The sequence below is a fragment of the Amborella trichopoda genome, chromosome 11, assembly GCF_054954075.1.
Source record: "Amborella trichopoda isolate Santa Cruz 75 chromosome 11, AtrichopodaSantaCruz75HAP2 v2.0, whole genome shotgun sequence".
NCBI lineage: Eukaryota > Viridiplantae > Streptophyta > Magnoliopsida > Amborellales > Amborellaceae > Amborella > Amborella trichopoda.
Window position 1 is genome coordinate 47,046,163 of NC_142346.1, and position 17,958 is coordinate 47,064,120.

Here is a 17,958-nt window from a genome sequence, read left to right on the forward strand (position 1 = left end):
AATATTCTTTTTTCCTTTTATGCAATATCAACAATAATGTAATTTTGGAAACGATCAGGAAAATCATTTTGATACAACATTTCTTTTCCACGCCAAGATAAATAGAAAAAAGAAACATGGATTTATTGCCTGAAATTTATTTAGCATTAGTGGTTTTCTAATTGTTGATTATTTGTTAATTAATCTTTTTCGTCAATCATAAGTTAGTTATCTTCAAGTAGCTTTGCTAGACTTCAGCTGCTAACTACTCAAGCCCAAACCCTATTCCTCTTCCTTATCTTCCTTTTGCTATTGGGTAGAACTGATATGAATTGGACCACCAAGCCATAATGTTGGGGACACATATGCACATATACACACATTGAGAAAGGGAGACACAAAGGATCCCAAATTTCAGGACATTGTGTTCTTATTCATGTTTAATAAAACTCCATGTTATAGTGATCCAAAGTAGTTTCATATCCTATCTCATCAGTTGAAGCTAGAAGCCAAGTAAGCAAGGGGCCCCACCAACGGGGCATTGATGTACGTGGTGGGTTCTGTTTGGGCATAATTGTTCCGATCATCAGTGAAGGAATCGAATTTGTCGGGCCCACCCACAATCGCACCAAGGAGCAAATTAGGGTTAGGGTTTGAGTCCTTAAGGGATTGGAAACCAGCATCACATCCAATTCTTTGAGTGTTAATGGTGATGCTCGGTAGAGAAGAGCCCCTGTGATGTATGTGTTGAGGAAATTTGTCCCCATAACCAACCATGTATGACATCCCTCGTGGATTATCTCCTAGTACGTAATCAACCTGCAACAATGGAAAAGCATATTTATATTATTTAGAATTCCAGTGAAAGAATTGTGTTTTTCAATGACTAAAAGATTATAAAAAGCCAAAAGAATATATTCAAAGGGTGAGATTTGTATAAGGTATACTATACAAGTAAAGCACATCTTTAAACTTTGCTAAAAGATGTAGTTCTTGTATCGAAAACCTTACGATGACTTGAAAATTTATGTTCAACCCTAGTTATAAAATTTCATATATATATATGAGATGATCAATTAAAAGATTTTTCAAAAACTTTGGAATGCTCATTTCTATTGAATTTCTTAGGAGCACCTGATTTCTATAGTATAAAATTGCAACCTTGTATAAACTTACTTTATTTCTATAGTATAAAATTGCAATCTTGTATAAACATTTTACATAAGGCATCCACTTTAAACAATTAAAGTAAGACCTGCTAGAAATTACAGTTTTGATACTAGAAACGCTTATGATCGTCTGAAAAATCTGGTTTCACTCCTAAGTATGACATTTAAAACTCCAAAAATGGTGATATCAATTATTACTATAAGCACTTTAAAATCTTGAATATGGATGGTCCAAATATTGTGTTACAAGGTATACTATTTGTAATACTTGAAAGCCTTTTTTTTTTATATGCATGCATCTTGAGGTTGAGATGATCAATCGGAGGGTTACCTAATGTAAAAACAACCTTTTTTATTGGTTTTTTACTCGTGCACCAAACCCAAGGAGTCAAAACCAGACCCATAAGTTCCTGTCATCCTGCTGGGTCTTTAGGGTAGAACCCTGGCCTTACTATCAACCCTAATAACTAAGGTGAAGACAATTTACATACCTGACTCTTGGCTACCTCTCTGAGGAGGGCTGGTGTGACCACTAGAGAACCACAAGTGAATGTTCTATCCAAATGCTTCATGTACTTGGCATAAGTTGAGAGTAAGAAAGTGGTGGATGTCACATACTGCATGTTGCTCGCATTCATCTTGTGTAGGAGTCCCCCTGGTGTGTATTCTATCTTGAGCATTGGAGAACCAGGCAAAACGCTGCACATGAAGTTCTCTGCCTGTGATCGGAATTCGGCAAGCGGCTCGTCATTTTTGACATGCGAACCCTGAAGATTCAATGCCCAGAGAGAGTAATCAGATGAGTTTTTTATTGCCTGCATGCAAGCTTAGGGTTTTAAAAAATGCCAATCAAATAGGAATCACCCGATCTAGATCGCGAATCGGTGGGACCGATCCAATTTCTACAATATATTGGGAATCAAACAGTTTCCACTAGGAACGGGCTGACCCGACCCTACTTTTTTTTTTTTTTTTTGAAATTTTTTTTTTTTTCTATATTTTTAAATTTTTTATTGGCTGATTCATTTGGCCAGATAGTCAATCCAGGCTGCAAATCTGCCAATCAAAACATGTTTCCCAGACAGGCAGTCCGGGTCACAAATCCATTTTTAAGCATTGTGCAAGATGAAGTAGGGTTGTAAACTAGTTGGGCCAATATCTGGCATCCAAATATAATGGAGGAGGAGCACATAGAATACTTAGGTGGGACCAAAGCCCCCTAGGGCATATCTTAAGTCAAGTTGACCCGACACCCTCATCATCATCAGAGCTTTATCTCAATTCTTTGAGTCAGCTAGTCAATCAGACACCCTGAGACTCGAAAAATGAATCATCAAGACTGTGATTGTGAAGGATGAAGAGTATATAGAGAGCAATAGGATCGAAATTTGCTCTCTCTCCCTCTCCCTTACCTTGGAAAGGAGGACCCTAGCTCCAGCCAGCTTATTGTCCCAACTGAAAGTATCGCATGGAGCGTTGGCTCCAAGTGCCTGTGCATAATCAAGATAGGAAGAATTGTGGGTGGCTTTGAACATCCAAGCTGCACCCCATAATAGCTCATCCTGCAAAATTCATAAAAGAAATCTAAGTTGGATGTTTTCTTTTTTGTATTTTTGAATAGGCAAAAGTTTATATAAGGTTGCAATCATAAAGTATAGAATTAAAGATGCACATAAAAAATCTATCGAAAAATGTTATTTTAATGTTGAGAAACCCACTAATTGATCATCTCGATATCAAGAAGTGTGAATATACAAAAATAAATAAAATTTAAGTCCCAAAAATAGTGCATCTTGCAATACATTATCTAGACCGTCTATTTTCAAAATTTTCATATGTTTATAGATCTATTTGATTTTAACCATTTTTAGAATTTAAATTCTTGTAATTAAAGATAAAAATAGATTTTTGGATAATCCTACGTATTCTTTAGACCAAAATTATATGTCATGATAAAATTTGGAGGTGTGCCTTAATTGGATTGATTAAGGTTGCAACCTTATACAAATCACACCCTTTTCAATAATTAAGAACAAAGAAAGAATAGAAGTTTTCTTTCGCTGGATTGGCCAAACAGGGGGGGGGGCCGTTGGCCCCTGTATAACATGAGCAAGCATGTTGATATTTTTTGTGTCATCGATAATATTAAGAATACAACACTTATGTTTAACCTGTTGAAAACTTAATAAAGTTTTCTTGACTTTTCTTGTTGAAACCTTACTAAAACGTTACTTTAATATCACCTAAAATTTGTACCTCCCTGTTTGTCTAAATGGTACACTAATTGTACCTCCCTGTTTGTCTTATGGGAAGCTACAATTGAAATTGTAAAAAAGAAAAGTTGAAAATATAAAAAGAAAAGTGAAAAAATGTACATATGATTATTTCTTTGGATCAAAAGCAAAGAAACTACGCTTCTAAATTAAAAGGAAAATAAGTATCAAAACTTCGTTTCGTATTTAAAAAATCCAAAACCAAAAACAAAAACATTGCGTCCACCCTTGGGTGGTCAGCCACCGTTGTCCACGCTCCCCCATTTTGGGAACCTTGTGGACCCTCTTTTGGCCCCAAATTTTGCGAAATACATCTTGCTTATTTCATTTTAATTGTTCATCGAAAAACAAATTTTGGGGCTGAAAATGTGCCCCCAGGCCTGGACCTTGCAACACCTTTTCTTTCCTAAATGGATTATGCATATTCACTATTCACTGTATTTTCTTTCGCCAAAAAGAAAACTATATTTTATAGTTTATTTTTTGGGATGGTATACTATTAGACAATTTCGTTTTGAGAAAGTATAGAATGAGACCATTTACTTTTGGTACAAGCTGAGACATTAATTTGGACCATTGGATGTGAAATTGGGTAGCTGTAATTATTTCATCGACCAAGCTCAAACTTCAAAAAAAATGTTTTCAAACTTCATGACACATCCAAACAATCAAACTTCAGATCGGATGGTTGTAAGTAATTGTGACCACCTTGTATCAAAGGTAACTAGTCTCATTGTATACAATCCCTTTTGTTTTTGTACAATGAGGTTACAATCACTTTTGATCATTGGATTTCAAGCTTTATCGCAACGTTTGAGAAATTCTGTTTTGGACTTTGTGCCCAAGCAATAACATATCCTCAACCGCTAGATTTCAAATCTAACAGTCGATAATGGCTCTTACTCTTTATATAAAACATAAATGGTCTCATTGTATACATTTTTTAAAAAATAAAATATTCACAACCTTCTTTACCAAGACCAAGAAGATGGGTGTGGCAAAGTTGGCCAACAACTGCGACCTAGGGCCCCAAAATGGGGATGGGCAGGTTTTATTCGTTGTAGACAAATTGTTTTCCATGGAAAAAATTTAGGGAAATGTTTTTGTACTTCCTCTACAATATAAAAGATCTACGCTTCCCCTACCATCCAACCGTCCAATTTTCATCAAAATAGTCACTCACTGTTTGATCTTAGATCTGACGTCTCAAAGTATTTAATTTTAGTTTTTTTTATACAAATGTTATGAATATGAAATTTGGTATGTGTCATCTTCTCATTGAGGCGCACCTATAAAAAAAATATTTAAAATAATTTATCGATAAAATACCAAAATACCCCTTGAAACTTTCAGGGGTATTTTGGTCATTTTATTCTTTTGGAAATATGTTTTTATATTTTTCACTAGTGTGAGTTTAATAGAGGATTAGATGTCCAAAATTCGGTTTCAAAATATTTTATAGAAAGAAAATTAAAAATAAAATAGTGTAGAGACGTGACATTGTGAGTTTAATAGAGGATTGGACGTCCAAATTTTGGTTTTAAAATAGTTTATAAAAACAAAAATTAAAAATAAAATAAGGTAGAGATGTGATATTGTGATTGGGGCAATATTAACCCTCCATTCAGAATGGTTGGATAAGGGGAAGTATATAAATTTTATGCTGTAGGGAAAGCATCGAAAGCTTGCCCAAATATTTATATCGAAACAACTCAAAACTTACCAAGTAACCAGAGTAAGAGCAATAAAACGGGCAAACCGCCTCCGACAAATGGTCACTATACGCCCCTCTATACCTATCTGCAAAGTCGAAGGCCTTTCCAGCGGCATCCAAAAGTGTTTTAGAGTAATCAGGATCAACTTTTTTGAACACCTTCGATGCCGCGGCAAGAGCGGCTGCAGTTTCCCCTGCAACATCTGAGCCAGGATTTGCAGGGGAGACGCTGTAAACGGTGCGAGGTGTGTCTGTGTCCTCTGCCCTTTGCCAACACTGGTGGTCAGCCACCGGGTCACCAACTTGGACATAGAGGGCATTAGGAAGGGCACTAGTGGCCTTCAGGAGATAGTCGGTGCCCCACCGGATCGCTTTGTGAGCTTGATCGAGCTCGTTGCCCATGCGCCTACCGAACTCGAGAACACTCCATGAGAGCATGGTGGTGGTGAAAGCCATGGGTAGACCAAATTTCACATTGTCTCCAGCATCATAGTATCCTCCACTCAAATCCACCTATATTATGTAATTTAAACTGTTAAACTTATCATTTCTAGCCATCTAAACCAAACATGATCTCCAAAAATCTATTTTGGAGATCATCCTCAATAATAAGTCTGAGAAAATTTTATTTCAAGCATTAAAAATGATCTATTTTGTACTTTCGTTTTCTTTCTTTTTTTGGACCTACCATTTTAATTCCTCAAATATTGAAAGTCCTCACTTCTTATATGCAAGCAAGATAAAAAGAAAGAATATGTATTTTCACCAAAATAATAATCTGTTCTTTATTTGAATCGGTTAGCAGACTTCCAAAAGAAAAACAATGCAAAATAAAATGAAAATCAAACTTATTAATTAATTAAGTTGATATTTTTATTTTAAATTGTCGGATGATCTGTAACTTTGAGAGTCGAAACAGATGGATTTTGCAATTTGTGATGTATTTTCTTTATTTTTCTCTTAAAAATATATATTTAGATATAAAAAATGAGGGTTTTTGGGTATTTCAACTCAAAATTTTCAAAAGATATATTTCAAGGATCTTTTCAAAAACCCATCTCGATAAGTTTCATATACTCAAAAAAAAAAAAAACCATAAATTATCTATTTCGAGAGGCAAGTTGACAAATACATACATTAACTGTGGAGCCATCGGAGAGGCCGGAATCCAAACGCCATTTGATTGATTGATCAGATGGAAGCCTCCCCGATCGCTGGGCCTCGAAGAAAACTATGGCCTTGGCAAGGGCATCTTTGTAGTCGTGATGGCTGGAAACAAGAGACCCCCAATCCCAAATGAGCATGATTGCTAGAGAAAGCACAATCCGCCGCCTCATCTCGTCGCCTCTATCGCTGGAATTGAAGAATACGATAGAATTACAGAGGATATACCGACGAAATTCGTATAGTATTCAAAAAATACCAGAAAAATATATCTATTTTTTTATTTTAATTATTTTTCTTTCTTTTTTTTCAATGGTGAAGAATATGCATGTTATTTATGGTGGAGAAGTGGAGATACAAATAAGCATTGTTAATAGGTAAAGTAGCCGAGCAGTGGTTCCCAATTGATGGGTGCTCCTTGTGTAGTGGCAAAAAGAGTGCCAATGGACGGTTGTTGTAATGACACGTGGTGTGATGTGGTTGGTTTGTTGTGATGTGGCTTGAGGTGATTGGGTGGTGGTTTCTTGGTTAGTGTGGGCCGTTGCTTCCAATAACGAACTCATGGGAAACAAGATTTCCTTAGGTAGGTGGGTCATCAAACAAGCATTTTGGATTTGTTTTGGGCCTTGGGCCTGTAGTTTGTGTAAGGCTGAGGCCCTAAACAAGATGCACCTTCAAATACATTCTTTCAGTACTAAAAAATCTTTGTGTTAACTTGAAATTTTATTTTTTATATCTAATTATTAAATTTTAAGCTTCAAAAATAGTGTACATCGAACACATCTATGACCGCTTGATAATCTTGAAAATTGATGGTCCAAAAAATGGATTATATGACATACTATTTCCAAGCCTTGAAATTCATTTTTTCTCATATCCATAGATCTTGAAGTTGAGATGATCGATTAGAGGATTTTAGAGAATCGAAACAACCTTTTTTAGTAAATTTTTGAGGTGCGTTTTAATTTGATTGTTCAGGACCTCACCCTTATATAAACTTTTTTTCAGTTTGGCCTCTAAAATAAAGCTCTGTTGTGTGAAGGTGTTACCACCACGACCCAAGCTTATATGTGCCTTTAACAAAATAATGCCTTAAGCTTTGGGGATGGGTCATGCAATTCTTAGACAATCAAATCTAAATGTTTAGAAAACCAAAATCCGAATTGCCTTTTTTAATTTCATATGCCCATCTCATGATCGAAAGTGATCCGCGACATTCCGGTCGAAAGATTTCTCCCACGTGGCTCTTTCGCATGAGGTAGTAAGTGCACTGTTTGCTCCCACATGGGCACAATCTATTCATATTTCCATTTGCACTTTATTTATGTGTAAGAACATTTTCATTAGGAAAATGGCAAGCCCAGTTGGTAATCTGCTTGGGAAGGAGTGATCATTAATATTGTTCTTGATGAAAACGCACAAGTTACAACCCAAGGTCCACTTTCCTCTCCACTCAATACAAACTCTTCTTTTTCTATTGAAAGTTAGACTTTTAACCCATGACTCCATATTGCTAGAGCAATTAGGTCATGAACCCCTAGACCAACACAACAAACCTAGAGAAAGTTTCATTCTCTAACAACTGGATTCTCCATTACCTACTTTCTCATTAGAGAAGAGGCACACATACATGGAGTCCTCATGACCACTACTACAGTAATGTGTTAATTGCTCCCAGCTAGGTAAGCGAGGGGGCCCACTAGTGCGGCATTGATATACATGGCAGGCTCTGATTGGGCATAATTCGTTCGGTCGTCAGAGTATCTGTCATTTTGGTCAGGCCCACCGACAACAGCACCGATATGGAGGTTAGGATTAGGGTTTGGATTATAGAATGCATGAAAGCCGGCTTCGCACCCTATGCTTTGAGGGTATGCCCCTATAGAGGGAAGGGAAGAGCCCCTATGGTGCACATGTTGAGGGAACTGCGGTCCAAACCCGACCATATAGGACATCCCAAGGGGGTTGTCCCCTAGAATGTAGTCCACCTATAAAGAAAATATCAAATATCAATACCAAAGGAACACACACACATACGGCACACTTCGCAAGGTAATTTGAAAATTAACAACAGAAGATATGGCGAGGCATACTATGATCCATGTGATCATGAAAATGATAGCATTCTCCATATGATCATAGAAACACCATTTTCACCATAGTTATGACCGTCTGGACAATTGATTGATGGTGATGAATGGAGAGTTTCCACCACTTGGGTCATGTCATGTTATTGTTGTCGAAACTCACTCCATCACAATCGATTAGACGATCATAAGAATTATGACCATTGTGTTACTATGGTCATGTGAAATATAATACTCTCTCTCACACACACACATTAAAGATACCTGTTTCTTGGCTAGTCTTCTTAGTGTAGGACCGTTGACAAAGGTACCACCACAATTGAAGGTGTGATGCGAAGTCATCATGTACTTTGCATATGTAGAGAGCAAAAAGCTTATGGATGTCACATATTGGAGGTTACTCGAACTTAGCTTGTAAATAAGTCCACCTGTGCATATGCAATAACATTCACATGGACTTCTTTATCTTTCAATCTTGGTAACTCAGTAAATTTTATTATACTTTTCCTAAATAAAAATGTACCAATGTTTTAAATTTAGATTGGATTACTCACCCACTAGTTTTGAATCGAACTAGTCAAGTTAGTGACTGGCTTTTGCAATGAGACGAAACCCAAAAAAAAAAGCAAAATGAAAGAAAAAATTTTGGTTAAAAAATAAAAGAAAATTGTAGACAAATTTGAAAAAGTTTAAAATGTTTAGGCAAAGGTTGAGAAGATTTATTAGGGTGTTAGAGTATGTTATGGGGAGAAAATCAGTTAGGGTTCCCTTCTAGTTATGGTTCAATTGAGGCGGTTCCTAGTTACAACGCTGGACTTTCAAATTTTTTTGGCCACTCATTATCCTTGCTTCAGAACACAAAAATTTTCGAGCAATGATATTTTTTACAATTAGAAGGGACATAATAGATATTTTTGTAAAAAAAAACTTACGTTATTCTTTTTATGATTGAAAAATAATTAATACTCTATGTGAGTGATATCATTATCTCATATGGATAATGTCATTCTCCGCTATAGTTAATAAATATTTTTATTTCTATCAAGAATTTCTATTTTATCCTTGTTAATTATCTAAAATATCGATAGACATAAAAGGTACTACACTGCAAGGTAAGGGCATCAAGTAACAAAAGCTTTTGAATACATTAAAAAAATACTCTATATAAAAATACTCTCACCAAACCATAATTTATATTTCTAAATATGATTAACCCTCAAATGTATTTGGGAATAACACACTTGTGGCAATCTACTTTTAATTTTCATTTATGTTATGGACTTCTCCATATCGATCATAACTCTCTATCTATCCCTGTCTTTCTCTTAATAATAACGAAAACAAGAATCACACCTGGTGTATATGTTGTTGTTGACGAGGGCGAATTTGGTAAAATGCTACACATGAATTTCTCAGCTTCCATTTGGAATTGCTTGAAAGTTGGGTCCCCATTAACCAGAGATCTCTAGCAGTCCCACAAAATAAAAACAAAATTAAAAATTTATACAACCATCTTATCAAAATTAAATAAATTTATATGTATATGGAGATACATACAAAAAACTGACTTTTGCTGCACAAAAGATCATTTACCCTAGAAAGAAGAACACGGGCACCAGCAAATTTGTTATCCCAGCTGAAAATATCGGCATCATCATCGGCACCCAAAGACCGTATTAGATTAAGATAATAAACATCATTAGTTGCCCTCAATAACCATGTGGCTCCCCAGAGCAGCTCATCCTGATAACCAAGAACAGTCATTAGCCAGTGTCCTCGCGAAAATATATGAGATAAAGGTATGGGAAGTTTACACGAATTTTATTTTATTTGAAGTACTTTACTGAAAATCACATGTCGAGTCATAAAAATCTAAAAATAGCTGAAAATAAAATAATAAATAATATTATGTGAAGTAAAAGTTATGTACCAAATAGGCAAAAAAAAAAAAAATGCATGGTATATTAATTTCAGATAAGATAATCCACTCCTAATGAGATTAATTGTCCTCCAAACATACCTGAGAGGGGCAACATTGGCCTTTAGAAAATATTGCACTCAACTGAATTGCAAATCAACTAATCCATACCAGTTTAAATATTCGTATTTCTATCAAGAATTTCAATTTTATCTTTTATTAATTACCTAAAATACCCATGAAATAAAAAAATTATTACATAGTGGGATAAGGATATCGAGTGTCTAACAATGTTTAGTACAATAAAGATATACTAATGTGTATAAGTACCCTAATATAACCCTTTAAAAAATGATGATTTGGATTAAAATCATCCATTTAGATTGGAAATTGATAGAACCGGTCCGGTTCCCACTATATATTGAAAATTGACTGGTTCTCTGATAAAGCTGGTCTATTCTGTTAGGGAATTGATCAATCCTGCCTACATTTTCAATTTTTTATTTTTTATTGACCAATTCACTTGAGTGGATTACAAATCTGCCTACCTAGGCCAGTTTTCAAGAGGGCCGATCCATCCAACCAATCTGTTTTTTCTCAACCACTGGTCAACAATATTTCTAATGGGCTCTCACCTCTCCTTTCTTAAAAACTAAAATGTGTCCATGATCTCTCTCTCACTACACCACATTCATTAAACACTACTTTCAATGTGTCCTCTCTCTCCTTAAATACTAAAATGGTCAATCATATCTCTCCCTCTCTAACACATGCATTAAACACTATTTTCAATGGATTCTCTCCCTTCTAAAATATTACAAAGGTTAGTGATCACTCACACACACATTAAGCACTATTTTCAACAAATACACTAAGATGGTCAATGATCTCTCTCTCTCTCATATTTCATACCTTATAGCCCGAATAGGAGCAATAAAAGGGGCAAACAGCCGAACCAAGTGAGTCACTATAGGCCCCTCTATGCTCATAGGCAAAGGCCATGACCTTCTTTGCGGTGGATAGCAACACCTTCGAATATCTCCTATCCACCTTCCTAAACACCATCGAGGCCGCAGCAAGTGCGGCCGCGGTCTCACCGGCCACGTCCGAGCCAGGGTTCGATGGTGTAACTTTGTACACGTCTCGTGTTGTGTCCATGTCCTCTGGCCTCTCCCAGCACCTTCATATCATTAAAAACACAATAAATATTAAATATTAAAAAGGTTGCTAGTACGTCTAGGGTTAAAAGGTGCACAAGCACTTTTTGATGGTTAAGATTGAAACTAGCTTCATCAGGGTCAAAATTTATTTTTATTTTTATTTTATATTTAATTTCGAAATTATATTTATCCGAAATTTGAATTTTAGCTTCATTTTTATAATAATTACGTTAAAAAAATATGAACCAAAATACATTTTGGTGTATTTTGGTGATTTTTATTTTAATTATTTTTTAGTTCTTTTTTATAAAAATGAATTTACATCCCAAAATTTAGATAATATAAGATTTAAATAAAATAAAATAAAAAAATTAACTTTGTGGCCCATTGTGAAATCTAAACCGTTAAGAGGGTGCTTTTCACATGATGTGGAGGGGATACGTTCCCTTTTCTCAATCGTAAATCTTTGAATCCACCGGGCCAATGAAATTCATATTCATAGATATAGGAAGAAGCCTCATCAAATAGAGATTTTTTTCTCTATAATCACCTGATGTTTATTTTTTAAATACTTAGATATAATTTTCAAAAAACTGAAAGATCTCTGTGCTATTTTTCTAGATAAATGAACTGTGCTATATTTTACGTTGTAATTTTTTTCAGAACATGTCAAGACATATGGTTTCTTTTTCACAATATCAGTTTAGTTTTTAAAGGATGGGGTTTTTATAAGTCAGCCTACTCATATATACACATGCAGCCCTCCTATAAAATCCATTTTAAAGATGGACTTTTTTATCCAAATCTTTATAGATTCATGATGTAGGCCAAGATGAATATGAATATGAATATGAAAGAAAAAAAATTTAAAATTTTAAATTGTAATATTTATTTTATATTGAGATTTTTTGATGTCCATATGTAATAATGTCCGGTGCACTTTTAGACACATGGACGCTTGTGGGTCAGAGGCCTCTTAAGTTGTTGACTCACAAAACATTTTCTTTTTTAAATGTTGATTGCTAGATCAAGGAGCTGACATCCCCCAACATTTGGGTTCTAGAAATGGATTATGAGAATTTTTTACAATGAAAAAGCTTATGAGTATTACTGAGGGAGTGGATGTACTATATACTCCCATGGGAGCATATAATTTTCACTAGGTGAGGTTTAGGTAATGTGCCCACTTTATATTATACAAGTAATCAAAACATCTAAATTGAATAGACGTTGTTCCGGTGTCAGAAACTTTCTGATTGTTTTAAAATCAATGTTCAACACAAATTATAAAATTCCAAATTTCAAAAATAGTGTAAATATAGCAGATCTATAAAATACTACAAAATTTTAATAATAGATAGTCTAGATACCTTATTACAAAATACATTATTTTTAAGACTTGAAATTTTTATTTTTCTTTATGTTTGTACATCTCAAAGTCTATATGATCAATTGAAAAATATTTCAGCTTCGGAGCACTCATTTCTATTAGATTTTTTAGAAATATCTTCCTTCTATAGTATAAAGTTGCAACCTTATATAAATTTTTAAGCATGTGTACTATCTCCTTGGCTAACATAGTTTACTTTTTCTCTCTTGGTCAGAACACATGGGAGGATTTTTTCAATCTGAATTTTTGAGAACCACTTAATAATTACTAAATAATTATCCTCAAAAAACAAAAATTAAAATTTGAGTTGTGCAACACTTAGATGTCACCATCGTAAAATTGGAGGAGTCTCTATTCAATCTCTATATATTATTTTGTTCAAGTATATAGAGGGAAGAATTAGAAGAAAAACAAGTTATATATATATATATATATATTTTAGTGTATGGGTAGAAGAGGTTGCATCCCCAAAATTTGAAAAGTGGTGTATTATCCGAGGGAGTAAATAAACATTCTACTCCCGAGGAAGTAAACTATCTTTTGGCTTTTTTTTTATTTTTTATTTTCCTGGGAAGTTCTTCTCTTTTCTAACTTTACACACCTGTGGTCCGTATTGGGATCACCTACTCCAACATAGAGAGTGTTGGGAGTTGAAGTGGAGGCCTTTAGAAGGTAGTCTGTGGCCCACCGAATGGCCTCGCGAGTGGGCTCCAACTGAGAGGCCATGCGTTTCCCGAACTCCAGAGCGGACCACGAGAGCATGGTGGTCGCGAAGGCCATCGGAAATCCGAACTTGACGTTATCCCCCGCGTCGTAGTAACCTCCGCTCAGGTCCACCTGCGCTTCCACACCGCCAAACTCAGTCACTCTTTCTTTCTCTCTCTCTCTCTCTCTCTCTCTCATCTACAAGTGCTTGGAGAAAGAAGGGAGACCTAAACTTATTGACTGTAACCGGTAACCACCCGGTTACATCGAAACCTACAATGGTCCGGTTCATGCTTCATCACGTTTAGGTGACCGGCTAGGTATTTTTAAAACTAATTTAAAAAATATATATAGAGTTTTAAAAAGTAAGGGATTTTGTTTGTGACGTATTTTTTTAGTGTTTTTCATCATTACGACAAAGATTAGAAATAGTTTTGGCCATTAATACTTATTTTTACATATTTTTTTGTCTTTTTTTTTAAATAAGTAAGAATACCCTTGGGCCTAAATCAATTATTTAAAATCTATTTTGCATTAATTTTTAATTTTATTTGAATGTGCTTTGTTTAATCATTTTTTCAATATATATATATATATATATATATATATATATATATATATATATATATATATATATATATATATATATATATATATATATATATATATATATATATATATATATATATATATATATTTAACACTTTTTTGACCACTCAGGGCCTTGTCCGATTAAAATGGTTGAACCGACCAGTTTACCGGTTAGGCAAGTTGAACCGCTTTCAAGGCCATGTCTGGTTAACTGCTCCGTTAACAATACTTTTGACGTTATGTTGAAAGAAAAAAATTATACAAGATGACAAAAGTAATGAGCACTTCCAAAACTCACTCAAAATAGTCATTCCCAAGTTGAAGAACTCTCCTGGTTGATAAATATCGATTTTAAGATGTATAGACATATAAAAAAGAAAAGGGTTCAAAAGAACATTAGCACTTGACACATTTGGGACAAGAGTTAGGGTCATGGTGGTAGCACCCCACACTCTGGTTACCACCTTATAGTTTTTGTTCCCACTCCACCACCCCATTAAAACCTTCAAACAAAATCGGATAGGAGTCTGCCTTCTCCGCTGAATTACCCAAAAAAACCTACTTGTGACACATTGTCTGGTTCGTCTATTTTAAAAAAAAAAATAGCTCTTTATGGATCTTCTTGATTTACATCTTATTAAGAGCTTTAAACATCATAATTAAGGGTAAAAATCAATGTTGAGGCCATCATAATGCTTTTTTGGGGTCAAAACTGCACTTTTTGCAAGATTTAAAAGTGCACCTTACTTTAATTGTTTAAGATTGATGCTTTATATAACCTGCAACTAAAAGCAATGAGAAAATTCTCTTTTGGAAATGAGAGTAATGGCCCAGCATGTGGAAATAAGTGGCATTTTGGTAAGCCTTTCAAAATATTTCCATGATTCCCCATTTGAGAGGGAGATACACACTGAGAGAAGGTGTGAGAGAGAGAGAGTGTGTATATGAGAGGGAGAGACAGAGAGAGCAGGTATGAGAGAGATGGAGAACAAGTGTGTGTGTGTGTGCGTGCACGTATGTAAAAGAGAGAACAGGTCCATGAGAGACAGGTGAATATGTGTTTGTGTGTGTGAGAGAGAGAGAGAGCAAATGTGTGTGTGTATGTGAGAGAGAGATATGCATGGAACTTACATGAGCCCTCGATCCATCAGATAAGCCTGAATCAGACCTCCAAGTAATCTTCTGACTTGGAGGAATCTTTCCTGATCTTTGCCCCTCAAAAAACAATATTGACTTTGCAAGTGCATCCTTGTAGTCAGGGTGGCCATGGATAATCCTAACAAGGAATAAGAGAGAGAAAATCGAAAATATAGAGAGAGAAAGAGACATTTGCTTGGCCATTGAAGGCTAAGAAAATGTTAGAGAGAGAGAGGGGGATATTTCCTTGGCTATAGAAGGTGCAGAGAGAGAGAAAGGGATATGAAAATGTAGAGAGAGAAAGGGATATTTAGAGAGAGAAGGAGTTGTAGAGAGAGAAAATGATAATTTCTTGGGTATGGAAGGCCAAGTCGGTTGCATGCATGCGATATGGTTGAAGATGGGAAGGTATTTTATAGGCAACGAGAAGGAAATAAAGAATTTAAGAAGGATTAAATGGATTTTATAAAGCAACGCAAATTGTGGCTTTTCTCTATTGCTTTTTTTTTGACCTTTACTCTTTTTTATTTTTATTTGCTTTTGGCGGTCTAAGTGGGGGACTGCGGCGCTGATTGCTTGGCGCAGTTCTGCGCGCCGAATGGGAAAAAGCCTAAAATGAGTGGTCTGGTTTTGAGAGAGAGAGAGATGGTTTAGAGAGAGAGAGAGATACTTTGAGAGAGAGAGAGAGAGAAGGGGGGTGCAGTGCCACAGGTAATTTATTGCAAGATTGATGTGTATTAGAGCTAGAAAGCATATGACTGAAGAAATTTCTAACACATGAGAGAGAGAGAGAGAGAGTTTTTTGGTGTTGTCAGACAAGGAATTTTGGAGCAAAATCAATGTGTAATGGAAGGAGAAGAAAAAAATAAAGGCATTTGGTGACATGAGAGAGAGAGAGAGAGTTAATCAAGGAAAACATAATTGGCGAGGCGCCAAATTTTGACAGATTGTGGTTGAAAACTTGAAATGTAGATAGAAAGCAAATTCCCCTCAACATTCACACTACTTAATTGCCTTGCCCACCATTAGTGCCGCAACTCTCTCTCTTCTTAATCCCTCTCTAGTTCTGGTCGATATCAATGACCACCACCCATTGTAGGAATAATCCAAATTGAACGAATAAATAGATATGGGGCAGGAAGTGGTTCAATCGGCCTAACTGAGTAATCTTTAGGGCCGTCTAAAAAGGTTAAAAAAATAAAAAATAAAAATAAAATCTAATAAAAAATGAACGTATGATTAAACAAAATACATCCAAATGAATTTGAAAATTAATGAAAAAAATAGATTTCAAAGAATCAATTTGTTCCCAAAAATATTTTTGAAATTTTTTTTAAAAAAAAGAAGGGAAAAATATAAAAATAATTACTAATAGTAAAAAAAAATTCAATCTATACCAAAATGATGAAAAAATTAAAAAAAATACATTATAAACAAAATTTCTTAATTTTTAGAATTGTATATATTTTTATAAATACAGAACTCGATCACCAAAACCGACCGCATACCGATCTAACCGAACAGTTAAAATTTGAACCGCGAGATTTTTCCTACACTGCCACCACCGTCCCTCTCACTCTTATTTGGCATCTTACCTTACCAATCAATCTCTCTCTCTCTCTCTCTCTCTCTCTCTCTCTCTCTCTCTCTCTCTCTCTCTCTCTCTCTCTCTCTCACACACACACAGCCAGCCGAGGATAAGAGGAAATGAAAGTATAATGGTGGTGTGTTTGTGATCGAGGAGGCATCAAGTTTTGCTGAGGTTATACCCGACCATGGGCATTGAGTATTTAGGGTTTGGTCGTAAGGCCCAAGGCACTATGCCCTTTAAATATGGATGCCTTTTCCCAATCCCCGCCGTAGATGAAGCCTCATCCTTTCCCTTATTCCCCCCTCAAACTGTTCAATGTATTCATTTATTTATTATTTTCTTCAACTTGATTCTTATATTTATTATTCAATGGATTCGTATTTATTTGTTAAGAGTCTTAGGAATGGGATTTGTTTGGGATCTGGCCCTTGAGCACGCTTCGACTTAGAGAGAGACAAGAAGATGTTTCCTTTAATGGAAAGATACACTTGTGTAGTTGAAGGGTCTCATAATGGTCTCAAGATTAAGTAGTTAGGGTAGTAGGGCGCCTTTGTTTTTGTTTTTGTTTTTTTTTTTTTTTTTGTTTTTTTTTTTTTTTTGAAATCATGAGTTTCTTTGCTACTATATGTAAGAGGTGTTTTTTTCTGCTGAACCCTTAATGGTGGATTACTATCTCAATACGGCTATCTATGTACATGCCGTGTGATGGTACAACGATAAGGTTTTAGTTCTATCTCTATAGACTATTCATCACACATAATGATCACACAGTCCCTCAGCTCTTATCCCGGCATACTCCGACCTCATCAAGAGCTAATCCATTAAACCCTCTTCGATTTTATCTCTATGCCCAGGTGCTTTGGGTTTTCCAACTCAGCTAGCCTGAATTTATACAATCTCTCTTAAGACCTTTAAAGGCCACATAAACTCAACATATATTGAAAATTTTTTCTATTTTATATATATATATATATGGGCTCAAGCTCTATGACATTCAATTTTCTGGACGGGTTAGCTTGGCCTTCAATGATATAGTTTGAGCTTGATCGGGGCCATAAGTCATAATTTGTTTTTGGGCCC

At 35.3% G+C, this 17,958-nt stretch overlaps 2 protein-coding genes across 3 annotated transcripts; both read right to left on the minus strand.

Moving 5' to 3' along the window:
• Positions 1–361: 361 nt before the first annotated feature.
• On the minus strand, positions 362–6,568 carry LOC18427733 (endoglucanase 3). Of its 2 annotated transcripts, XM_006836779.4 has the most exons (5): positions 6,272–6,568; positions 5,145–5,648; positions 2,561–2,710; positions 1,640–1,915; positions 362–798 (listed from the first exon to the last, which is right to left on the minus strand). In XM_006836779.4, exons 1-5 carry the CDS (start codon positions 6,470–6,472, stop codon positions 472–474), a joined length of 1,458 nt encoding a protein of 485 aa, XP_006836842.2. In that variant the 5' UTR covers positions 6,473–6,568; the 3' UTR covers positions 362–471. The 2 variants fall into 2 exon arrangements, with proteins under 2 accessions (XP_006836842.2, XP_088707250.1); XM_088851124.1 differs by lacking the exon at positions 2,561–2,710.
• Positions 6,569–7,663: 1,095 nt separating this feature from the next.
• Positions 7,664–15,677, minus strand: LOC18427734 (endoglucanase 9). Its single transcript, XM_011622677.3, has 7 exons — positions 15,282–15,677; positions 13,456–13,691; positions 11,217–11,484; positions 9,980–10,129; positions 9,740–9,851; positions 8,651–8,814; positions 7,664–8,287 (listed from the first exon to the last, which is right to left on the minus strand). The coding sequence occupies exons 1-7, from the start codon at positions 15,489–15,491 to the stop codon at positions 7,964–7,966; spliced, it is 1,464 nt and encodes a 487-aa protein (XP_011620979.2). The 5' UTR covers positions 15,492–15,677; the 3' UTR covers positions 7,664–7,963.
• Positions 15,678–17,958: the final 2,281 nt, after the last annotated feature.

Coding starts and splice junctions, on each gene's coding strand:
- LOC18427734 (XM_011622677.3), bottom strand. CDS start 15,491: ATGGCCAAGCAAATGTCTCTTTCTCTCTCTATATTTTCGATTTTCTCT. Junction 10,130..11,216: donor GCTCCTATTCGGGCTATAAG/GTATGAAATATG, acceptor CTTGGTTATCAG/GATGAGCTGCTCTGGGGAGC. Junction 8,288..8,650: donor GAAGACTAGCCAAGAAACAG/GTATCTTTAATG, acceptor TTTTCTTTATAG/GTGGACTACATTCTAGGGGA.
- LOC18427733 (XM_006836779.4), bottom strand. CDS start 6,472: ATGAGGCGGCGGATTGTGCTTTCTCTAGCAATCATGCTCATTTGGGAT. Junction 2,711..5,144: donor GCTCTTACTCTGGTTACTTG/GTAAGTTTTGAG, acceptor TGAATTTTGCAG/GATGAGCTATTATGGGGTGC. Junction 799..1,639: donor GAGAGGTAGCCAAGAGTCAG/GTATGTAAATTG, acceptor CCATTGTTGCAG/GTTGATTACGTACTAGGAGA.